At 42.2% G+C, this 12,887-nt stretch overlaps 1 protein-coding gene across 1 annotated transcript in view; it reads left to right on the forward strand.

Annotated features, from left to right (window-relative positions):
• Positions 1-9,546, forward strand: part of LOC127629610 (cytoplasmic dynein 2 heavy chain 1) — a 143,137-nt gene extending 133,591 nt beyond the window's left edge. Inside the window, 5 exon segments of the mRNA XM_052106733.1 lie at positions 1-70; positions 7,671-7,780; positions 8,943-9,024; positions 9,132-9,248; positions 9,374-9,546. The exon segment at positions 1-70 is cut by the window's left edge and continues 20 nt beyond it. Of these exon segments, the coding sequence (XP_051962693.1) occupies positions 1-70; positions 7,671-7,780; positions 8,943-9,024; positions 9,132-9,248; positions 9,374-9,532 (538 nt within the window). The 3' untranslated portion in view covers positions 9,533-9,546.
• The last annotated feature ends 3,341 nt before the right edge of the window (positions 9,547-12,887 follow it).

A 12,887-nucleotide genomic window follows, 5' to 3' on the forward strand; every position in this document is an offset into this window, starting at 1 on the left:
TAAATGGGATGGCCCTGAAGACCCGATGCAGTATTTGCGAGCTGTCGTGTCCAGAGCACTCGCAATTCAGGTAAACACACACACACACACACACACACACACACACACACACGCATCTCATAAGTGTTTCAATAATGATTAAATATGTTTCTTTGAGAGGCCATGGAATATATTTGACCTCATCCAGGTGTTCATGGAACTCTTTAAGTTTGTTTAGTTTTAGTGTGTGTGCTGGCGTTATGATCCTGGAATACAGGAATCTTGTTTTCCCAGGATGCACCTGGTCTTGTGAATCGGTTGCATATTTCTCTGCTGTAATAGGGCCATGTAGAGCGATCATCAGACTTAATAAGTCTCACGAGACGTACCGCCACAGATCCCCCGTCAGGGATAACAGCTGCCAACAGACGCTGTGTGTTGAAGCATCTCTCGTTCAGAAATGTAGGCCACAGTGTCAGAGATGACTCATTTGAGTTTTTCCCATGGTTTTGGCTCTGTACTCTCTTTTGTGCGTTGGCCTTGGATAATAGCTGTATCTGAATCACAGCCCTTTTATAAGTGACTTTTACAGCGCACAGTTTTTGATAGCGCCGTGTCACAGCGACGTGTGTGTGTGTATTTGCATATGCGTGTGTGTGTGTGTCTGTGTATGTGCATGTGTGTCTGTGTGTGTGTGTCTGTGTATATGCATGTGCTTGTGTGTGAGTGAGTTTGTAAGTGTGTGTGTGAGTGTGTGTGTGTGAGTGAGTTTGTGTGTGTGAGTTTGTGTGTGCATGTGTGTGAGTGTGTGTGTCTGTGTATATGAATGTGCGTGTGTGTCTGTGTGTGTGAGTGTGTGAGTGAGTTTTTAAGTGTGTGCGTGCGTGTGTGAGTGTGAGTGCGTATGTGAGTGTGTGAATGCATGTGTGAGTGAGTGAGGTTGTGTGTGTGTGTGTGAGTTTGTGTGTGCGTGTGTGTGAGTGTGTGTGTGTCTGTGTGTGTGTGCGTGAGTGAGTGAGTGCGTGTGAGTGTGTCTGTGTGTGTGAGTGTGTCTGTGTGTGAGTGCGTGTGTGTGTGTGAGTGCGTGTGTGTGAGTGAGTGCGTGTGTGTGAGTGCGTGTGTGTGAGTGCGTGTGTGTGAGTGCGTGCGTGTGAGTGCGTGCGTGTGTGTGCGTGCGTGTGTGAGCGTGCGTGTGTGTGTGTGAGTGCGTGTGTGTGAGTGCGTGTGTGTGAGTGTGTCTGTGTGTGAGTGCGTGTGTGTGTGTGAGTGCGTGTGTGTGAGTGCGTGTGTGTGAGTGCGTGCGTGTGAGTGCGTGCGTGTGAGTGCGTGCGTGTGTGTGCGTGCGTGTGTGTGCGTGCGTGTGTGTGCGTGCGTGAGTGCGCGTGCGTGAGTGCGCGTGCGCGTGCGTGAGTGCGCGTGCGTGAGTGAGTGTGTGTGAGTGCGTGTGTGTGAGTGCGCGTGTGTGAGTGTGTGTGAGTGTGTGTGTGTGTGTGCGTGTGTGCGTGTGTGCGTGTGTGAGTGTGTGTGTGTGCGTGTGTGTGCGTGTGTGTGTGTGTGTGTGTGCGTGTGTGAGTGTGTGTGAGTGTGTGTGAGTGCGCGTGTGTGAGTGTGTGTGAGTGTGTGTGTGTGTGTGTGAGTGCGCGTGTGTGAGTGTGTGTGAGTGTGTGTGAGTGCGCGTGTGTGAGTGTGTGTGAGTGTGTGTGTGTGTGTGTGTGCGTGTGTGAGTGTGTGTGAGTGCATGTGTGTGAGTGCGCGTGTGTGTTTGTGTGTGTGTGTGTGTGTGTTATCTGCTGATACAAGCAAAAATGTGAAGCTGAATTAAAATCCAAATAAAAGAAGACTTGGACATGAATAGACACACACACTGAAACACTGACCTTGAGGAAGGAGGAGGAGCTACGTGGCGTGAATATTAAACGCATCAGACAGGGCCTCATGAATAATTCATGAGCACACCAACACCACCTAAGGGAGAGTTAATCACAGCTGAAACCACACACAAACACCAGCGTGTGTGATGAGGAGAGCGGCTACATGATATTCTTCATGTAATAATGTGACTGTGTTTGAGTAGTTAATGAGGGTCTGTGCTGCTGCTCTGTATGATTAGATCTTAGTGCATAACAAGATGCCTAAATTCCAACATAGTCTAAACACTAAATATGTAAATGTATCTGTCTCACTCAGATACATGTGTGGTAGGTGTGCTAAATGTTTGTTGCCTGATAATGTTGATATACTGTATATATGCGTTACAAAAGAGGAATAATACATCATAAGCGATTCATCTTATGGAGACGGTAGTCAGAGACCACTGAGTTTCTCTGGATTTACTCTTTATATGTGTGATCTTGATCTTCAATGGGGTTCAGGTCTGGAGATTGGGCTGGCCATGACAGGGTCTTGATTCGGTGGTTCTCCATCCACACCTTGATTGACTTGGCTGTGTAGCCTGGAGCGTTGTCCTGCTGGAAACACCAATCCTCAGAGTCGGGGAACATTGTCAGAGCAGAAGGAAGCAAGTTTTCTTCCAGGATAACCTTGTACGTGGCTTGATTCATGCGTCCGTCCAAAAGACGAATCTGCCCGATTCCAGCCTTGCTGAAGCACCCCCAGATCATCACCGATCCTCCACCAAATTTCACAGTTGGAGCGAGACACTGTAGCTTGATGTCCTCTCCAGGTCTCCCTCTAACCATTAGATGACCAGGTGGAGGATCGGTGATGAAGAAAAGAATAGTTTTCTTGTCTATTATGAGTGTATGGTCAAGTGATGATGTTATAGATGTGTCTTTAGCTGACAAAGATTGAGTCGACAAGGTGCCGCTCATTAGCCGAATGCAGGCTTCTGGTGGGAACGTAGCTCTGTGGGAATTTTAGGTATGCTGGAGCAGACCCAGTGACTTCTGTATGCCAGCATCCTTTGAACTTGATACGTGCAGCAACCAGCAGCCAGTGTAGAGAGACATGGAGTGGTGTCTCTTTGAGATTGTTCTACAGAGGTGAATCTCAGAAGAACTTAGTCATAGTTTATCCCAAAATAAAAGAAGAAGACATTTTATTAAGTTTGTCACTACTCACCGGAGCTTACGCCACGAACTCGACTCTCGGATGGCCGTTACCGGAAGCCAGTGATTATAGTTTATAAAGTTATAAATATGGATATTTTTCATACAAAAATGCATCACTTCACTTCAGAAGGCCTTTATTAACCCCTGGAGCCGAATGGATTATTTTTTGATGGATTGATGCACTTTTTTGGACTTTAAAATCTAAGTTACCATATTAATACCTCCCATTATAAAGCTTGGAAGGCCAGGATGTTTTCTAATATAACTCCGATTGTGTCGGACAGGATGGCTTGAGGGCGAGTAAATAATGGGATAATTTTCATGGGTGAACTAAACCTTTAAGTCTCAGAGTATAATGAGCAGATATACACCTGTAGAAACACATTAGCACAAATAAACAATAACATAACGTAAAAAATGTAGCATGGACGGTAGGGCTGTCAACGAATATTCTAAATTCGAATATATATTCGAATAGTTTTAAAAAACAGAAATTCGAAGGTGAAAATTAATATTCGAATGTGGAAAAAAAAAACGCGCCCGCGGTAGCAGATGTGCGGCTGTCTGCTTTGCGAGTGGGCGTGCTGCCTGAGGGGTCTTTGTTGTCACATTTCTCGGAATTGTGTGCCTCATTTTATTTAACGTTAAACAGAAACATGACTAAAATGTAAGGCTACTGTACTGACTGAATAGATGTTGCATGAATAAGGTAGGTTAGATACAGCAGTTTCATGCACTGCAGGCTTCCACTGGTTTGATTATTTACCGTTTCATGTCAAGGAAAAGTTCCATGTTTACCACAGCACAGCTCGCTCGGAGCGTTCAATGTCGGTTCTATATACTGTAAAACTTCAATTAATGTTAATAATTTGTTTTAATCACTGAATGAAGCCTGCTATATTTGGGACAAGAGTCGCGACCTTATATTGCTTGCACAAAACTCTTGATCAGCACTCAACATTTGTTTATTGTTGTTGTTCTTTTAAACCGTTATGCGCAGAGAGCGTGAGGGCGAGAGAGAGAGAAAGAGTGCTCATGCGCGTGCAGCGAGAGTGAGGTCTTGGCCATTAGTTGATTTACTTGTTTTTGTGTAGGTAATACGTTGTCAAATATGTTTAAACTTAAATAAACTACCTATACAAATAGTTATGTCTCTTTGTATTAATTTGTCCTGTTATTGACGTAATGCGCGTCATTGACCAAATGCGCAACCAGATATTCGAATAGTTCGAATATATGTGTTTTTTTTAGAGGGAATATTCGAATGTCATTTTTGAGCAATTTTGACAGCCCTAATGGACGGTAATAACGAATATTCCTTCCATCAGACCAACTCAAGCTTGAAGTACCACCTGTTTCCAGCAGGGGGCAGTAAGCGAATCTCCAGCTGTACAAGTAACAAGCAGCTGTGCAGAGAACAAACCACACTCAGGCTTGCTCGACACCAGCGACAGCACAAGATGAGAACACATTCTTGTGTTCAAACACGGCTGGACAGAGTGCATTTCTGAACGCAGTGATCTCGAGATCTTGTCTCGCTGGCGTTCATTTCCGAGCTGACACAAGCGACAGCAACCGTTGGTGACAGGATGTGGCCGTGTCAAGCGACGAGACAAAGTTGAGAATAGTTCAACTTGATGCAAATGCTGAGCGATATCGTGTAGCGACAGCTAACGAGAAAAGACAGTGAAGCAACACAGTCTCGTTTAAAGGTCCGCATATCAGAGCCGCGGCAGACGCGTTTGAGCTCATAATGTTAAAGTGCTCGCCTGTTTCATTCTCCCACTCTCTCCTCAACAGTTCCCTGTACATTTTAACTGTCTTTTCTAACGATAAAAAGCAAATATCAATAAAACTTCTATTATATACCGTTTACAAATATGCAGATGCCTCCTTGTATTTCACAAACCTCTCGGAAATCCAGCGTTTGCTTCCCATCGAGCGCACATCTAATATCTTCTATCAGCCAGCATCAAAAACATCTGATTCACAAATCATGACGGTCACTCCGTGTTTCTCCAAGCAGGCGACTCCAAGGGGTAGACAGCGTCACTACTCGCTGAGCTACACAGGTCCCTGGGGGACATTGTATTAAAAACACAAGATATGCAAAAAATATTTATCTTCGGACAGATTTTTTAAAGCCATGATGGTAAAAACAGATCTTTGTCATTTTTGTTTTGGGGCCAGTGAACATTTTGGCAGCGCCATTAAAAATCTGAAGCACTCGCCCAAGCAACCAAATTGGCCAGTACACTCCAAAAACAATTTAGCTTATTTTTAAGATGTATCCATTTCAATTTAATAACAAATTTCCATGTGATTGAATTGCCTAATCTTTAACAAAATAAAATGTATAAATATAAAAAAAATTCAAGTTTTATTAATGACATTTTCTTCAAGACTATTCAGTTCAATTAGATGGAAATGTGTTATTAAATTGAAATTATACATCTTAAAAATAGGCTCAAATATTTTTGTGAGTGTAGAAAAAAAATTTAGCATTGAGAAATTGACATTACAAATGCCAGCCCAAATTTTAAAAAAATATATCTATTTTATAGCTTTAAAAAAAATTTTTTTTTTAAGTGCTTAATTTTAAAATGCATTTTGCAGGCCAGAAAACCAAATAATAATTTTCCACATATCTTTGAAATTTGCAATATGCTATTTTAATAACAGTACCATTTTAGCACTTGATATACAAATTAATGTAAACATATACTTGTAAATTGTATAACTGATTTCAAAAAGTGGCAGCTCATGTCATATATGCAAATTCATAACAATAATGCTGATAATGTTCAATTTGTATATTTTCAAAAAGCTTAAATGATGGCTTTCACATACTGTGTGTGTGTGTGTGTGTGTGTGGGTGTGTGTGTGTGTGTGTGTGTGCGCGCGCGTGTGTGCGTGCGTTCGTGTGTGTGTGTGTGTGTGTGTGTATATATATATATATATATATATATTAAAGCAATATCACACTCGCAGGAGTGCTGTATGGCCATATAACAGCACTGCTGTGAATCAGCTGCAGGTAATCACAGTCGTGCTGATTTAGGGCCATACAGCACTCTGTCACACAAAAACAACACACTTGTGCGTGCCACGAACACATGTATTGATACAAACAGGTAAGCGTCCGAGTGCTGATAGTTTGAGACATCAGTTCTCATGGAACATCTCTCATCCAATCATATATGAAGACCTGATCTGTTGTATAAATATATACACTGATCAGCCACAACATTAAAACCATTGACTGGTGAAGTGAATAACATCGATTATTTCCTTACAATGGCACCTGTCAAGGGGTGGGATATATCAGGCAGCAAGTGAAAAGTCAGTTCTTGAATCAGAAGCATCTCCAAAACGTCAGGTACATACATGCTAGTAATGCCTAATCACATGTTAGCAATGCCTAGCTACATGCTAAAACATGCTAGCAATGCCTAATCACATGCTAGCAATGCCTAGCTACATGCTAAAACATGCTAGCAATGCCTAATCACGTGCTAGTAATGCCTAGCTACATGCTAAAACATGCTAGCAATGCCTAATCACGTGCTAGCAATGCCTAGCTACATGCTAAAACATGATAGCAATGCCTAATCACGTGCTAGCAATGCCCAGCAACACCTAATCACGTGTTAGCAATGCCTAGCTACATGCTAAAACATGCTAGCAATGCCTAATCACATGCTAGCAATGCCTAGCAATGCCTAATCACGTGCTAGCAATGCCTAGCAACATGCTAAAACATGCTAGCAATGCCTAACAACATGTTTTTTTACGATTCATTCAAATTTGAGTTTTTGACACGTTTTTTTAATTTATTTTTAAATCGAGAATAAAAAAAATAATAATAAAATAAAAAAAAAATAAAAAAAATATATATACACATACACAGTATATACACAGTATATATTGCAAACGCTATAGTTAGATATGTTGTAAATCCACCAAAGTCTGAACAAGGAAGAGAAAAATAATTAATAGCGCTTGTCTTAGTGCCGCTCCTGATCTGAACATCTGCACGTGTGTGTGGCGTGCTCCAAATGAACGTGACCGGTTAACAACACAGAGCCTCATATGGGTGCGTGTGCGTCATTTATATGGGGAACAGATGCAGCAGGATGCACTGTGGGAAGAAGACAGTTTGATGCTCTGGGCAATGTTCTGCTGGGACACCTTGGGTCCGGGCATTCATGTGGTTGTTACTTTGACACATACCACCTACCTAAACATCGTTGCAGACCACATACACCCCTTCATGGCAATGGTATTCCCTGATGGCAGTGACCTCTTTCAGCAAAATAAAGTGTCCTGCCACACTGCACACATTGTTCTGGAATGGTTTGAGGAACATGACAACAGGACTTTTCATAGTAAAGCGCAGCTCAGAGTTTGATTCGTTTCAGGTGTTCTGAGTTGACACCAAATATTGAAACATAAAGAGCTGAGAATCTCTCACACAAGAGAAAGAGCAGGTGTGAGGAGAGATCTGGCAAAGAAGAAGCCAATATGACTGTACAGCTTCACACCAGCAACACAGTACAATCACTTCTGTCATCACAATCCTGAATCTCCATGTCTAATCAGATCTCTGTGTATTTCCAGATATGGGTTGAGAGAGCAGAGAGAGGCGGTTTGCTGTCTGAAATGCTGGATTTGTCTGAACTCTTTCACCCCGATACTTTCCTGAACGCCCTGAGACAAGAGACTGCTAGGTAACACAAAGACACAGCTGATCGAGTAAACACACACACAGCATATTTCACACACTCATCATATATACCTGATACAAATTTCTTACATGCTAGCAATGACTGCCTAAATGCTAAAACATTCTAGCAATGCCTAATCACGTGCTAGCAATGCCTAGCTACATGCTAAAACATCCTAGCAATGCCTAATCACGTGCTAGCAATGCCTAGCAACATGCTACAACATGCTAACAATGCCTCGCAGCATGCTAAAACATAGTTAAAGTGCTAGAAGTGTCTAACATGTTAACAATGTCTAACATCATGTTAAAACATGTTAGCAATGCCTAACAACATGCTAAAACATGTTAGCAATGCCTAACAACATGCTAAAACATCCTAGCAATGCCTAATCACGTGCTAGCAATGCCTAGCAACATGCTACAACATGCTAACAATGCCTCGCAGCATGCTAAAACATAGTTAAAGTGCTAGAAGTGTCTAACATGTTAACAATGTCTAACATCATGTTAAAACATGTTAGCAATGCCTAACAACATGCTAAAACATGTTAGCAATGCCTAACAACATGCTAAAACATGCTAACAATGCCTAACGACATGCTAAAACATGCAAGCAATTCCTAACATCATGTTAAAACATGCTAACAATGCCTAACAACATGCAAGCAATTCCTAACAACATGCTAAAACATGCTAGCGGTGCCTAACAACATTTTAAAACATGCTAACAATGCCTAACAACATGTTAAAACATGCTAGCAATTCCTAACAACATGCTAAAACATGCTAGAAGTGCCCAACAACATGCTAGCAACATATTCAAACTGCTAGGAATGCCTAGAAACATGTTAGAACATGCTAGCAACATGGTATCAGCACGTAGCCACATGCTATATCATGCTAGCAATGTATAGCAACTAGTCAGAAAACCTAGTAATTGCTAAAACATGCTAGTAACATGTTTTTTCATGTTTTAAGCATACACTACGCCAAGTTTTGTTAGAGTTATCCTAAAACAAGGCTTAATGTCGTATGTCATCTTTTAGGGTGAAAAACAGTTAAGAATAACGAAAATTGTTTTGGTGCAATATTATAATTGGTCATCAGGGAAATATAAAGTGCTACAAAAAAGTAGAATATGAACCCTTTAAAACTTGTTTCAGGTTGATGAATTGCTCTATGGACAGTCTGAAGTTTGTGGCATCATGGAGGGGTAAAATCACTGAAGCCAAACTACAAGTGAAGGTACAAATGCACATGTGTTTTTAACATGACTGAACTGTACTTTGCCATTCCTTGTTAACAAAGCTCTCTCTCTCTCTCTCTCTCTCTCTCTCTCTCTCTCTCTGTAGGTTGGTGGTCTTCAGTTGGAAGGTTGTAGTTTTGATGGGAATCGTCTGTCTGAAAACCAGCATGACTCTCCCAGTGTATGTGCCGTCCCTGCGTGTTACATGGCCTGGATTCCCCAGGTAACACACACACATTATCATACAGAGCTGTCACTCTAAGCACAGGATAGAGCTCTGGGATTATGAGATGATATAAATGTAATTAAGGGTGTGTGTGTGTGTGTGTCTGTGTGTGTGTGTTTCAGAGTGCCGTGGGCAGTTATTCTGCAGACGAGTGTATCTCACTACCGGTGTACAGCAGTGCTGAGCGTGTGTGTGTGGTCACAAACGTTGAGCTGCCATGTCCCGGAGATCAAGACACATGGATTCAGAGTGGAGCTGCACTCTTCCTCAAGCAGCAGTAACACAGACACACACAGAATCACAGACACACACACTCTCACACACACACACACACACACACACACACACACACACACACACACACACACAGAGACACACACAAACAAACACACGCAGAGACAAACAGACACACACACACACACACACACACACACAGACTCACACACACACACACACAGACTCACACAAACAGACACACACACACAGACTCACACACAAACACACACACACAGACTCACAGACTCACACACACAGAGACACACACAAACAGACACACACAGAGACAAACAGACACACACACACACACACACACACACACAGACTCACACACACACACACACACAGAGACTCACACAAACAGACACACACACACACACACAGAGACTCACAGACTCACACACACACACACACAGACTCACACAGAGACAAACAGACACACACAGACTCACACACACACACAGACTCACACACACACACAGAGACTCACACACACACACACACACACACACACACAGAGACTCACAGACTCACACACACACAGACTCACACACACACACAGAGACTCACAGACTCTCACACACACACACACACACAAAGACTCACACTCACACACACACAGAGACTCACACAAACAGACACACACACACACACACAGAGACTCACAGACTCACACACACACACACACAGACTCACACAGAGACAAACAGACACACACAGACTCACACACACACACACACACACAGACTCACACACACACACACACACACACACACAGACTCACACACACACACAAACACAGACTCACACACACACACACACACAGAGACTCACACACACACACACACACACACACACACAGAGACTCACAGACTCACACACACACAGACTCACACACACACACAGAGACTCACAGACTCACACTCACACACACACAGAGACTCACACAAACAGACACACACACACACACACACACAGAGACTCACAGACTCACACACACACAGACTCACACACACACACACACACACACACAGAGACTCACAGACTCTCACACACACACACACACAAAGACTCACACTCACACACACACAGAGACTCACACAAACAGACACACACACACACACACACACACAGAGACTCACAGACTCACACACACAGAGACTCACAGACTCTCACACACACACACACAAAGACTCACACTCACACTCACACACACACAGAGCAGTCTCCCAATGTTTGATATTTCCAGCTGTGCTGATTGAGTCAATTTAGAATCTGAGCATTCCAAACACTGATATCAGATATTACAGTAACTTTATATCATCACACTATAATATATTCTTTAGTCTTGATGTGGATGAAATCTAGAGATGTTTTTGTTCTGATTGCTGAGATACAAGTGTTGTAAGATTGTAGTTTTATTCAGTCTTGTGGCAGATGTTTATACTATCAAATAAAAGAGTCTTTCCTGTAAAGAGCCATCTCTCCTTTCTCTCATTCTCAATTCAATTCAGTTTAGTGTCCTTTATTGGCATGACAAAAACTGTACATTTGAGTTTCTAGAATTGTGGACACATTCCTGCATACGGTTTATTCCTCCAGAAAAGAATGCAAATCATCAGGACAACATTGATTTACACCTTCATCTGCAAACTACACAACACACCTCGTCTTAAAGTTCATCGCACAGCCATAAACATGCCATTCTTATTATGTTCGTGTCTAGCGGTATGTACTGTATACTCTTTTAAAGGAGTATTCCAGGTTCAATACAAGTTTCGTGACCACGAGGAGGTTACCCCATGTGACTCTACCCTCCCTAGCAACCGGGCTAATTTGGTTGCTTAGGAGACCTGGCTGGAGTCACTCAGATTCGAGTTCGGGACTCCAGGTGTGATAGTCAGCGTCAATACTCGCTGAGACACCCTGGCCTCAAGTTTTATAACTTGGAAGTGAATTTTCTTATTTAACATTTGTAATCCAGCTTAGAAAGAGGTTCATTCATCGCACTATAAATGGAAGGTCATTTTGAGCGTTGCATTGTAGGAGGAAGTACGCAGTGCAGTGTACTGAACACTTTGGCAGTGCAGAATCTCATTCGGGGATTCATGCATATTTATTATTGGCGTGCTGTGCATACTGCAGAAATAGTAGTACGGTAGTGTGCTTTTCCAAACATAGCCTGTGTCTGTGAAAATCTGAAGGTGTCTTTAGGGGAGAGACTGAAAAACATGTGTGTTTGGTGCTCTTCTGCTTTAATCGATGCATGAATAATTTATATTTGTGATGAATTTTTCGTTTGGTTTCGCTTAGCTCTGCCAGACTGTTACTGTCTAAACATTCCACCTCATCTCACACTACAGCACTGCTGTCTCACCCCTCTTAACTGTCTCACTCTTCACACAGTGCCGGTGGAAACAAAGGCTACTTTGTAAAACATTTATCTGTGTAAAGTTTCCTGAAATGCCCTTCTGTATGTCAGCAACATTTCCCATTTATTCCATTCCAGACTCCTTCAGAACAAACACCTGCTATTGTCAGGAGAAGCATACAGTGTTCAGGCAGAGGTGTGTGTGTGTGTGTGTATCAGATGTGTTTATTTGTCATAACTATTAGGTGCGTGTGATGTAACAGTGTGTTTTATTAGCATAACCTTAACACCTGACTCTCACTCCACATTGTCTACATCGGTGATGCTCTTGTTGTTACCATGGAAACCATGGAGAGAAGAAATGACGGAAACCATTCAACTTTTTTTCTCAGTCTTTATTTATTCTGTATTTTCCTTAAATGTAAATGTGTGTGTTTGAGTTTCATAGGCACTATTGAGTGTATACTGTGCAGTAAGCAGTGATCTGAACACACTACAGATTCTGTTCCTGAATAGAGATCTTTATCGTCTGTCAGAGTATGTTTGAACTTCAGGTTCCAGCTCTCTAACCCATAGATGTCATCTGCTGTCTGGATTCTTCTGTACATCAGCAGGTACTGAAACATGACCTTTGCACTGTGTGTGTGTGTGTGTGTGTGTGTGTGTGTGTGTGTGTGTGTGTGTGATGAGGATACAGATGTCAGTAAATGTTGGGCGTTGTGTCCTTAAATCAGCGCTTCTCCTCTGATCCTCCTTTTCCTTTATAAAAGGAAGAGAAACTTCCTCATACCTGAATAATATCACTCCTCATGATCTCACAACTGCGTTCTTTCAGTCATATAAACACCACTATATTAGCAGGATGTAACATGGTAATACCACATTTTTATGTGTACTGTAATAAACCATATTATTTACAAATGTACCATGATCATACCAAGTTTTAATGTGTCTCATGGTAATACCAAATTTGATGTGTGCCGTGATAA

This window comes from Xyrauchen texanus, chromosome 36 (assembly GCF_025860055.1).
Source record: "Xyrauchen texanus isolate HMW12.3.18 chromosome 36, RBS_HiC_50CHRs, whole genome shotgun sequence".
Classification (NCBI taxonomy): Eukaryota; Metazoa; Chordata; class Actinopteri; order Cypriniformes; family Catostomidae; genus Xyrauchen; species Xyrauchen texanus.